Below are 13,022 nucleotides of genomic sequence, written 5' to 3' on the forward strand. Positions count from 1 at the left end.
TAACCAAATATACTCAAAATAATAATTAAATTTAAGAATTTAATGAAAGTTTAAATTCATATTATAATTAGATTCTAATCAAACAAGCTACTCCAAATTATATTACACAAATTCAATTATAATCAACCGCTCTCTTTGTGATTTTTTTTTCCTGTTGTCTTTTTATTGTTTTTTTCTTTTTTTTTTCTCTAATTTTATAATTTTTGACCAGTTCTAAAATTCCTGTCTGATAATAATTTTAGAATTTAGAAACATTTGGATTATTGTATCTTTTCTTAACGTCTTATACTCATTTTATGTTCAATAAAAAATAAATTAATAATGTCATACCAAAAAATATTATTAGAATAACGAAACAATACATTTATATTATTTTAGTAAGGCTAGCTCATCAATAATAATGAGTTAGTTATTTATTTAATACTTATTTTTTATTGTATAAGTTACACAACTTACACAACTCTTAAAAAAAGAACTTCAATAGTGTTAAGAGAAGAAAAAAAAGACATATATATTAACATTTCAAAAGACAAGAAAAAGATAATGTAAGCTGCATTGTGTCCAAATTCAATTTAGTTTTTTCTATAACTAAAAAAAATAGACTAGCTATGTATATAACTAAAAACTAGAACAGACCTAATAAAAGGTTGCACAAAGAAAGTTTTTATTTTCTATTTATATTTTCAATTGAATACTTTAACAAATAGAATAAAGTTTTACATCCAACCAAAATATTTAATCAAATCAAAATATTTAAGTTTTTTTGTTTTTCAAAGTATCCCTCAACTCGATAGGTCAATGACTAATCCGTCGAATCAAAATATTTAATTAAATCTAACAAAGTTGTTATAACAACTTTTTAAATCATCACCTTCCTCTTCCTCTTCTTCCTGTTTTTCTTTTAAATTCGCGCACACAGGTTGTTTTTCTTCCCTTTTTCTTTCTTTCTTCTTCTTTTTCTTCTCCTCCTTCTTCTTCAATGTCGTGTCTTCTTCTTTTTCTTTTTTATTATCGTCATCATCAATAACACTTTTGTAAATATTTTTATTAGTTCTGATTTTCTCTGCTGCTATCATTAAATAATTTTGGTTCATTTCTTAATTTATTTCTGCTCATTTGTGTGTTAATTGAGGTTCACTTGATGCTGCTGATAAGTATTGACTAAATTTTTATTTCTTAAGTAATTTTGGTTTATTTCTTAGTTTAATTGATATTCATTTGAATCCAGAAATGAATTTGATGTGTTTTTTTAATGATTGAGTCTTTTTGACTGTTTGTTCAAATCTGAATTAATTTCAGTTCATTTGTGTGCTAATTGAGGTTCACTTGATATTGTTAATAAGTATTGGCCCAATTTTTTATTCTTTAAGTAATTTCGGTTCATTTCTTAGTTTAATTGAGGTTCATTTGGATCCAGAAATAAATTTGATGTGTTTTTGTTGATGATCAAGTTTTTTTATTACTTTTTCAAATCTGAACTAATTGAATGGAATAGAGTGGAATCTAATGCAATTGAATAAAGTAATAACGAATAATTTTATTCTTCTTTGTTAAAAAATTTGGTTAATACTTATCAGCAGCATCAAGTGAACCTCAATTAACACAAACACATCGAATTCATTTCTGGATCCAAATAAACATCAAATAAACTAAGAAATGAACCGAAATTACTTAAGGAATAAAAAATATGGTCAATACTTATCAACAGTATCAGGTAAACTTCAATTAACACACAAATGAATCGAAATTAATTCACAAATAAAATTAAAATAAACTAAAAAATGAACCGAAATTATTTAATGATTGCACTAGAGAAAATCAGAACCAATAAAGATATTAGCAAAATGTTTGTATTGTTGGTGATGACGATAATAAAAGATTAGAAGAAAAAGAAAGAAAAAAAAGAATCTACGTGCACAAATTTAAATAAAGGAGGAGGAGGAAGCAGAAAAAAAAAAAAGACAAAAAAAAAAATATGTTCTACGTTATTGAAACACATATAGTGTATATCCTAATGTGATAAAAGTAGTTTTACTTAGATATATAATTAGCTTGTAATAAATAATAGCAAAAATATATCTTAAATCTCTAGTAGAATTTGTTATTTGAGAATGAATTTAGAATCTAAATCCAAATCTTAACGAAAAGTGAGATTGGGATTAATTTGTCTGTCTTTAAATATTATAGACTATATACGTATTTTTATATATATAATTGATTATACTGTGTTGTAAAATAAAATACATTTCTATTAAACTTGTATTTTATATATATATATATATATATATATATATATATATATATATATATATATATATATATATATATATATATATATATATATATATATATATATATATATAAAATACAGGTTTAATAGAAATGTATTGTATTTTACAACACAGTATGATGTCGAAATAATGAAATTTATTTTAGAAAAATTAGACCCTTTTATGTCCACTATGTTATATTGTTATCTGCTTTTTATTATTATGAGTTTATGACTTTCGTTGCACGATGTCATCTCAATATTGGGCATATTTTATATCCATAAGGATAGAGATGGAGACTCCTTATTTTGTTTTTATTTATTGTGTATTCTTTTCTTACTCAATTAGCTTATGACAAAATCTACTATAATAAAATATAGTTATATGATATATATCCTTTCAATCACCCTTAGTGCTAGGAATTTCATTATCTTTTTCTTGCACATATCATTTTAATTTCGAAGGTTCTAGACTAAAGATATCCATCAGCATATATATTTTTTAAAAGTATTCATATTAATAAATAATTTTTTAATATATTATAATTTTAATATCATGAAAAATAATTAAATATAATTACTCTTTTATATGATAAAAGATAACACATTAAAAAAATAGAAAAAAAACAACAAAAGAAATTTTCATTGAATAAAATAATATAGAATGCAACAAATGAGGCTTGAACTCTATGCTTGTGTAATGGATTTTTTTATGAAATAAATTAAAAAATATTTATTTTCAGAAACACGTTATTAGAACTTTAATTTTTTAGATATGGTTTTTTATTTAGGATAAGTTCATTGCACCCCGACAAACTCTATAATTTAAATAGAGTTCGCCTGACCTCCCGGCGAACTTTATAGCACCTCCCGGTGAACTTTAAGTGGAGTTTCCAAAATACAAGCATGGTTGCTGGAGAACGGAGTTCAAAATCACAATTTGATTCTCCACTTTGGTTCTCATCTTGGCTTTTTTTTCTCTACAATGCCAATAAATCCATTGTTATCCATTCATTATGATGGTAAAATAGTATATGATGAAGAATGTTCTATCGTTTTTAAGTCTGGTCAACCAATAATTACGTATATAACACTAAAAGTCAACATTCTAACAGTGTTGAAAAATTTGATATTGCATTCTGTTGGGCAGCAACACACGAAAAGAGTGAAAAAAATTTACTACAGATATCCGCCCAAAGTAAATGACAATTTGTTTTATAAAAGGTATGTTACAGTTGCCTTTGCTCTGTTGTTATTATGTTTATTTGACCACGATTTTCAGAAATATTTTTGTTGCTTTGAATTAGGTATCGGTTACGTGACGACGAGGACGTATGTCTTATAAGGTCGTGGCACAATCGATGGACAAATGTTCATTTGTTGGAATTATTTGTGTTTCTTATTGAGTTGGGTGGACGAGGATCATCTGTGGATACTGTTGATGATAGTCCGTTAAGTGGAGCTGTTAGACAAAATATTAGAAGGACGATGGTCGATCTAAATATGCCACCTGAAGGTAGTCAAGAGGGCTCAAACGTTGAACTTGGTAATGCTGACATGATGGAAGATAATGTTGAAAGTCATGAGGGTTCTGCTATAAGGGATCCGATGATGGATCTGTATAAAGTTAACCCCGATGATGAAGACGATGCTGATGATGAATCAACGGAAATTTTTGATGATGGTGACAAGGAAGAAGAGATGAACTACTACGGTGACACACAAATCGCTCTGACACAGCCTGCCATTTCTCAACCATATGACCGGTCGGATCACTTCTCTAGGTTGAATCTCAATGCAATGACTTCAGATTGGTCGTTTATCTATGGAGCCCCCGAAGAGGATCCAAGCAATGAGTTCGAGGTTGGACAACAATTTGAGAATAAAGAAGAAGTCATGTTGGCATTTAAGAGGTATAACATCAGGAGGGTTGTGGAGTATAAAGTACTAGAGAGTGACCAATTGAGGTATGATGTATAGTGTATCCAGTTCGGGTCCGATTGTTCTTGGAACATACGCATAGCATATCGTCGAAAGCAAGAAACATGGGAGGTCAGGAGATACAATGGTCCTCATACTTGCATGCAAACATCCATGGGTCAAGACCATTGTAGGTTGGATTCAAAGGTGATTGTTCAACACATATTCACAATGGTCAAAGCAGATCCAACAATTAGCATCAAGGTTCTGCAAGAAGGTGTGAAGAATCACTTCGGTTACAAGGCATCCTATATAAAGGTTTGACTTGCATAGTAGAGAGTCATTTCTAGAATATATGGCGATTGGGTGGAGTCATACAACGAGCTTCCTCGTTGGTTATTCGCTATGCAGATGTACTTGCTCGGTAAGATTCATTTCATTGTCCTTAGTTATGCATAAATCCACCATCTACATGTGCAAATTGTTGATGGGTTTTTAGGTACTTGGGTGCAACTTGTGACACAACCTTGGCCTGGTTCAGCCGACACTGTCATGTTTCATTGAGTTTTTTGGACATTTCCACCGTGTGTTGAGACTTTCAAGCATTGCAAGCCACTTATCTCCATCGATGGCACCCACTTATATGGTAAATATGGAGGCACGTTACTGATGGCCATTGCTCAAGATGGCAATGCAAATATTTTGCCTATTGCATTTGCCATTGTTGAGGGTGAGACGAAGGAGGCTTTGTCGTTCTTTCTTTCGTATCTGCGGCAGCATGTGACACCACAACCCAGACAGACACAAATTAATTGATGCTGCGTTGAACACCGAGAGAAGTTTATGGAAACCACCTCATGCCTTCCAGGCATTTTGTACAAGACATATTGCTGCCAACTTCATGACTCACTTCAAAAACAAGGACTTGAAGAAGTTTCTGGTTAATAGGGGTGAGCATGACCCGGTCCGGCCCAAGACCCGGCCCGGACCCAATGAAATTTGGGTCATGAAGACCCGGACCCGAAGAGACCCGAGGTTGACCCGGTAGAAAAAAATGAAACCTTAGAACTCAGTGAAACTGGGACCGGGCCATGGCTTGGGTCACCCGGACCCAGCCCAGCGGCCCGATAACTCAATTATGCGCTTATACTTGAATCAGGGGGAAAAGGGAAGGGGCTAGGGTATTAACGCATTCAGATCTAAGAAATTCAACCTCACTCCCTCAACCATTCAACCTCACTCGCCCAGTCCTCAGTCCCCACTCCCCACTCCCCAGTTCGGCAGTCTCCACTCCGCCACTTCCCACGGCCGACGCTAACCCAGTGACCCCTGACCTCATCTTCTCTCCCCACGGCCCACTCTCAGTCTCCCAGCAAGCAGCCACAGACGACGCACTCCTAGCAGCAGCAAGCACGCATCACGCAGTCGCCTGCTACTTCGTCCTTGTCTTCCCAGCAAGCACGCACCAGGCAGTCTCACCCCACTACCCCAGTCTTGAGTTTCTGGCGAAGCCATTCGTTTGACGGACGACGATGCTGACCTGCTTCTTGTGACGTGTCGCATATGTGCTTGGCCCGTTCGTCTTCTTCCCTGCTTCTCTGCTAGTCCTTCTCCTTCTGCTCCGCTCTCTTCTCCGGTCTTCTTCTCAGGCAAACAATTAATTTTGTTATTTAATTAATATTCTGATTAGGGATTAGGGATTTTGATAATTTGATTATAAAAATTTGTGAATTTAGGGATGTGATTGTTGATTTTGATTATTAGAATTTTAATTAAGGTTGTGGGTGTTGATTCTCTATTATTGTGAACTTTGATTATTGTGAATTTAGAGATGTTAAATTGTTGATGCATTTGGTGTTTACTGATTTTTTTGCTAATTTGTTTAGTTGATTATTGTTTTGTTCTTCATGAATTATTATAAGGTTTCTATCTTTATGATTGAGGAGAATACAAGAATAGAAATTGAAGCTGAAAATCCTGTTGCTTCTGCTGAAAATCCTGCTACTTCTGCTATTGATGCCGCCACAACTCCTGTTGAACCACAAGTTAATGAAGAAGATAAGGATACAAACATTGAGAATCCAGAAGCTCCTCGTAGGGGAAAGAAATCGTATGTTTGGCAGCATTTTACTGAACTTCCGTTGACTGAGACAAAGGAAAGCACCAGGCCAAATGTAATCATTGTCAGAAAAAATACGGTTGTCATCCTACTAAACATGGAAAAAATTCTCTAAATAAGCACTTAAAGAGTGCTCATAAGTGGATATTTACTAAAGCGGGGAAGAAGGGGACACTTCATGGCTATATGCCCAAAATTGAAGAAGAAGAGGATCTATGCAAAGCCTTTAAGGGTTATAACTTGGAAGATTGTAAGAAGTCTGTAGCTGAGTTTGTTGTACTAGATGAAATGCCATTTAAAGTTGTTGAGGGAATTGGGTTTCGCAAGATGTTAAATCGTTTTGAACCAAGATTTACGGTACCATCTAGGTGGACAGTCTCAAGAGATTCCTTTCAACTGTATTTAGATGAGAAGAAAAAGCTAAAAGAATGGTTGGCAAAGTCATGTGCTCGGGTTTGTTTGACAACTGATTGCTGGACATCAAATCAAAATTATAATTATATGAGCTTGACTGCACATTTTGTTGATGACGAATGGAAGTTACAAAAGAGGATTATAAATTTCTGTCAAATTGAGAACCACAAATGTGATACGGTAGGAAGAGAAATCGAGAAATGCTTGAGAGAGTGGGGAATTGAAAAAATTTTCACAATCATAGTAGATAATGCAAGTTCGAATGATGGAGCTATTACTTATCTTCAAAGGAAATTAGGTGCAAGAGGTGGGTTGGTGTGTGGAGGAAAGTATATGCAAGTGAGATGATGTGCTCATGTTCTTAATTTGATAGTGAACGAAGGAATTAAAGAGCAACAAACTTCAATTGAAAGCATTAAAAATGCTGTCAGGTATGTTCTTCTCCTCAAAGGACTAAAAAATTTAAAGATTGCATTGAGGCCGAGTTAATTGAATCTAAAAGTCTTGTGTGCTTGGATGTTCCAACTAGGTGGAATTCTACCTATCTAATGTTGGAACATGCTGAGAAATTTGAAAAAGCTTTTGATAGACTTTATGATCAAGAACCTGATTTTCTTAGATGGTTTGGAGAGGACAGTGGGGGAAAAAAGAAAGTTGGTCCACCAACACCACTTGATTGGCAACATGCTAGATTATTTATTGAGTTTTTGAGAATATTCTATGAGATAACTTTGAGTTTCTCACCTTCTTTGCATGTTACATCGAACAAATATTTTTATGAAATTGCATCTGTTGCTTCTCAATTAACATCTTGGAGCCAAAATCATTCTGAATTGTTAGGAAGCATGGCATGTTCTATGAAACATATATATGATAAATATTAGGGATCGGTTGACAAATTTAATCCATTGTTACTTGTTGCTATTGTATTGGATCCTCGGTACAAACTAGATTATCTCTGTTGGTGTTTGGAGGATGTTTATGACACGGAAGTGTCTACTAGCATGACTGGTTTTGTTAAATTCACATTAGACATGTTGCATAAGTTTTATGAAAAAGAGGTTGCCGATGATAAAGGGAGGGATGATGGTGGAGATTCATCTAGAGATATTTTTTATGACAATATTAAAGTCTCAGCTGGTGCCAAGGGCGTTTCTGAAAATAGAGTTAATATGTGAAAAAAACAAAAAGAGAGAAGGCTAATGCAGATATCAAGTCAGATATGGAGAGATATTTGGCCGAGGATACTGTGGAAGATGAGAATTTTGATATATTGGCTTGGTGGAAAGTGAATGCTTCAAAATACAGAATTCTTTCTCTCATAGCCCGTGACATCTTAGGTATTCCAGTTTCAACTGTTGCTTCTGAATCATGCTTTAGCACTGGTGGACGTGTGGTTGATGTCTTCCGTAGCTCTTTGTCACCATTAATGGCTGAAGCTTTGATATGCACTCAAAGTTAGTTGTGCCCTTCTAAACAAAGAGATGGAGATCAAGAGTTTGATTTATTTGATAGTAGTCAAAAGATTGTTGAAGGTACATTTATGATATTTTTATTATTTGTGACTTTCAAGTAATAATATTTTTAGAATTCATAAGACTTTAATTTTGTGTTGTTTGTATTGATTGTGGTTATGTTTGTATTGATTGTGTTGTTTGTATTGATTGTGGTTATGTTTTAATTTTAGAAAATGTAAGGTAATGTGAATGGCCCAGTTTTCACTCGGTATAGTCGTGGCCCGAAAGGGTATAGGTTTTATCGGGTCTAGGGTCGGGTTCAGGTCTCATAAATGGGCCCGGTACATATTTCGGGCCAGGTCTGGGTCACATCAAACCTGGTTTCACTCGGCCCATGCACACCCCTACTGGTTAACGCAGCGTATTCGAAGTCGCAATGGGAGTTCGCTCATTATTTTGGCCGTTTGAGGGGCGAGAATGTAGCAATCATAAACTGGCTTGAAGAAATACCTCGATCACATTGGGCGCAGTATGTGGATGAGGGTCGTCGATTTGGTCACATGACGACAAACATCTCAGAGTGCAGTAATGCTGTCATGAAGGGTTCTCGTAATTTGCCCATCACGGCTCTTATTAAGTCAAGTTATTTCTGTTTGGGTAAACTTTTTGCTAGGAAAGGTTCAGAGGCCCTTGCCCAACTTCAAGTCGGTGCTGAATTCTCACAGACGTTGATAAAGGCCATAGAATTCAACTCGAAGCACGTCAATACTATGAATGTTTGCCAGTTTGATCGGTCGAGGACTACGTTTACGGTTGAAGAGTTAACGACAGTGCCTGGGTCCAAGCAACAGAATTACTAAGTGCTACTTGATGAGGGTAAGTATGATTGTGGGTATTTTCAGACTCTTCATGTTCCTTACCGTCACGTTCTTGTAGATTTCTCTCATGCACGACTTGATTGGAAGCGGTATGTACATCCTGTGTATCGCATGGAGTTGGTCTTTAATATTTATAGATCTGAGTTTCGTCCCATAGGTCATGAGGATGATTAGTCATCCTATGACGGGGCCTGGATTCAGCCCAACCCTAGGATGATGAAAGTGAAGAGAGTTCGTCCCGTCATCTCCAGGATTCGTAATAACATGGATGATGTTAAGCATAACGGGGAGAAGAGGTGCGGATTGTGTCGTCAAGTCGTTCACACGCGTAGGACTTGTACCGCTCTTGACGATGGAGGGGCATTGTCTAGTCGATGTTAGTTATAAGTGTCGTTTTAGGGTGGATAACTCTATTATTGTAAGCATTGTACCATATAATTTACTTCATTTGACTACTTGAAAATAGCATACTTGTTTGAACTTTAAAACAATGATATTAATTATAACAAAATTAATATTTTCTCATGACTAACTGTTGTACATTACACATTTTTAACAAAATTAATATTTTTTTTTATCACAAAACCTACTAGCCACAACCTTGCCTACCACCACGTGGACCAAGACATCATCCATGAAGCCTCGGGTCGAGACAGCCACCTGTGCCACATGCAGGAGGTCTGACATCGCGCTGTCCTCGCCCGAGGGGCAGATCTAGATTAGGTACTGGAGTGCTCATCTGTTCCCTCAAAGTCGCGTAATCTGCAGTGCAGGATGACCCACTAGATGGATCATCCATGTGTCGTAGCTGGTATGCAGACTGTGGAGGAGCGATGTGCATCTGTGAAAAGGGCTGGGTCTGCTGTGGCACTGCCAGAACATCCGGCAACCTGCCATCACCCCCTGGATCAAGCGAGTCATCCAGTCAGGCATATCCATCGTCACATCAACCATGTCTTGCGTATCCAAAATGGGCTCATAATCTGTCTGGGCCCGAAGTCTGGCAGGGTGAATAGCAGGTCGAATTGAATGTCAAGGTGCGCACTGGGGCCGGCAGTTGGTGTATGCCCCTGGTGACTGGGCCCGACATCCGAAGGATGTGACCCAGGTGGTCAAGAGACAAGTAGTCTTCGGGGAAGGGTCTTGAAAGATCCCCAACCATATGTCCACCATCTTTTGCCACATGCACTGGCAGGCTAATGGAATCTCTGTCGTGGACAACCTCCGGATCCCCCTGCCTACCTCTCCCTCCACCGCGTCTCCCTCTACCTCTACCGCTCCCTCCATCAGCATGAGGCTGCACCTCTGGAAGGTCACCGTCCTCTGGCTAATGCAGCTGTGGAGCATTCGGGTCGTGAATCGGGAGGTCATCTGGTACAGCCCCACTTGCCACCAAGTGTTGGTCACCCTGACCAACCAACTCTATGTGGGCCCATGGAAGATACCAAGTCATGTATGATCGTGATGGACGCCAGTAGATATGGTGGTGTATATGGAGGTGATGGTCTGCATGAGCATCCCACATCTCATGCCAGCCACCTAGAAAATGCGGGAATCACTAGCCTCGCCCAAACCTACCATCGTGCCGATGCATCTCGTCGATGTTCAGAGGCCTAGTCAAAATGTGCTGCAGGCCACCGAACTGTCAACCTGATGCCACTCGATGATAGCAAAGCAAAGGAGCAGACATACAACCGCCGCCAAGGTTTCACCCTCAGCTATCCCCGGTGGAACTACACCCTGCAGATGTAGGTCAACATACAGTGTCCAGTCAACCTGTTCACAAAACGCAAGACACATCATATACAAGTTCCAAATTTAATTAACATAAAATTATAATTCTTAAATCTTTATCACTTACGTTGAGGATGCCGATCCCATTCAACGTATGTCTATAATGCCTAAGCCTGTGCTCGCTTCTGGCATTATCTGGACGGTACTCAACCCACCTACAATACCGCGAATGATTACATATTATTTCTCAATTTCATTTACTAATGAAGAAAAGTACAAAACAAATAATACCTCTCAACTAGCAGAAATCGATGAGTATCAAATCCATCTGGCCATATTAGTGGAATATGGTGATAGGCTCAGGAGAGCAGCAAACTAACGCAACCACCCAGATTGCGCTGACTATGCTCCGTGGCATGATACATCTGGCAGTACAGTCATGCCAGCACAGCCAAGCCCTATGATAACCTGCCACATCTGTCATGGTCCTCTAGTAGGGAGAGCCACCTGATGTGTACCCGAGAATCAGATGCATTCGAAAATAAGATACCTCTTATAACTTACATGATATACCCTCTCGTGTACCGCAACAGGTTCTCCTCAGTGACGTCCTGCTCCAGCTCTCCGCAAACGATATTGTGAAACCATATGAGTTTGATAGTCCACTTGATCTGTGACTGTCTATTTTCTGGGTCAGGAACAGCACCCAGTAGCTGCTGGAAGAATTCCTCAATGGACCATCCATCATAGTGCTGCTCCCACCCACCGATGCAGCCACTAACAGGATCACCATCGATCCTGAATCCCAACTAGTAGGCCACGCCCTGTAGGGTGATAGTCATCTCTCCGCGTGGCAAATGAAATGTGTGGGACTCAGATCTCTACCTCTCTATCAATGCTGACACCAATGACCAATCGTGCTCGAACTCTACCATATACGCCACATGCTCAAACCCAACTCGCCTGAGATATGGCATAATCTCCTTAGGCGGGCGTCTCATCGAATTTCGTCTGGCGCGCAAGATTCGAGGTGCTTACCGAACCAAAAAAACAAGTTAAAAAAAAAAAGGGTAAACACATAAAATTACAAATTCACATTTTATTACAATATAATAAACAAGAGTAATAAAAGTGTACCACTCGATCAAGTTTGCCGACAATGTGCTCAGCCTGATCCAATCTGTAAAGCGTATGTTTGTACCCCAATAATTACTGCTCCATCTAACTACACTCTAGTAAAATAAAATAACATGAACTGAGTTCTAATTGTCTACCTTATATCTTAATCAGTTTATAAACTTACTAATTAAAATGTGAACCAACTACATGAAGCCGTCAACTAACTCTATAAACATACTAATGAATAATTAACTGATAACTTAATTTTACTAACTATGTATCATTCTAATCTAATCTAATCCAATTACATATTCAACTAACTCTATAAACATACTAATCAATAATTAACTGATAACTTAATTTTACTAACTACGTATCATTTTAATCTAATCTAACTAATTATTCAACTAATTATCATCTAACTCACAACTTAAACTAACTATTCCGACTAAACTAATTAACAATTAACTAATAACTTACTCTCCTTAACATGTTATAAACAGTAAACAGTAACTGTACTTGAAAACAATAACATAAAAAATCTAACTAATATGTTATATACTCTAACTAACATGTAAACAGTAAACAGTTAACTAGCATGTTATATACTGACTTGAAGCTGACGATATAATGGATAACGAACTTCACAGACGTCAGAAGATAGAAAATCTCGTAGAAAAAATTCTAAATATCAGAAGCGAAAGAGGAAGAAAGTAGATTTGGAAGGAAGAAAGCGACAAACTAAATTGGCTCCACGATTTATATAGTATGGCGAACTCTACTTGAAGTTTGCCGAGGATGCGGCAAACTTCCTATAAATTATGAAGTTCGCAGGGGGTCAGACGAACGCTATTTAAATTATGGAATTCGACGGAGGTGTAGCGAATTTGCCCTAAATCCTAAAAAAAAAACATATCTAAAAAATTAAAGTCCAAATAACGTGTTTCTAAAAATAAATATTTTTTTATTTATTTCAAAAAAAATCCTGTGTAATAGTGTAAACAACTTACCACTAAACTAATGCATACAATGAATGACAATTTAAGCATCACATAATATACAATGAAGTCTTGAAATTCTAGGGGATAGTCCATGTACACCTTCTTTAGATT

At 36.7% G+C, this 13,022-nt stretch overlaps 1 protein-coding gene across 1 annotated transcript; it reads left to right on the forward strand.

The window, feature by feature from the left end:
• LOC107635959 lies at nucleotides 3,255–4,753 on the forward strand. Its single transcript, XM_016339506.1, has 5 exons — nucleotides 3,255–3,493; nucleotides 3,577–4,236; nucleotides 4,384–4,507; nucleotides 4,601–4,613; nucleotides 4,689–4,753. Exons 1-5 carry the CDS (start codon nucleotides 3,255–3,257, stop codon nucleotides 4,751–4,753), a joined length of 1,101 nt encoding a protein of 366 aa, XP_016194992.1.

This window comes from Arachis ipaensis, chromosome B04 (assembly GCF_000816755.2).
Source record: "Arachis ipaensis cultivar K30076 chromosome B04, Araip1.1, whole genome shotgun sequence".
In the NCBI taxonomy this organism is placed as follows: Eukaryota; Viridiplantae; Streptophyta; class Magnoliopsida; order Fabales; family Fabaceae; genus Arachis; species Arachis ipaensis.

Excerpts from the sequence above, each read along its gene's own strand:
- LOC107635959 (XM_016339506.1), top strand. The coding sequence starts at position 3,255 with ATGCCAATAAATCCATTGTTATCCATTCATTATGATGGTAAAATAGTA. Across the intron at positions 3,494-3,576 it reads GACAATTTGTTTTATAAAAG|GTATCGGTTACGTGACGACG; the intron begins GTATGTTACAGT and ends GCTTTGAATTAG. Across the intron at positions 4,237-4,383 it reads CTAGAGAGTGACCAATTGAG|GTTGGATTCAAAGGTGATTG; the intron begins GTATGATGTATA and ends AGACCATTGTAG.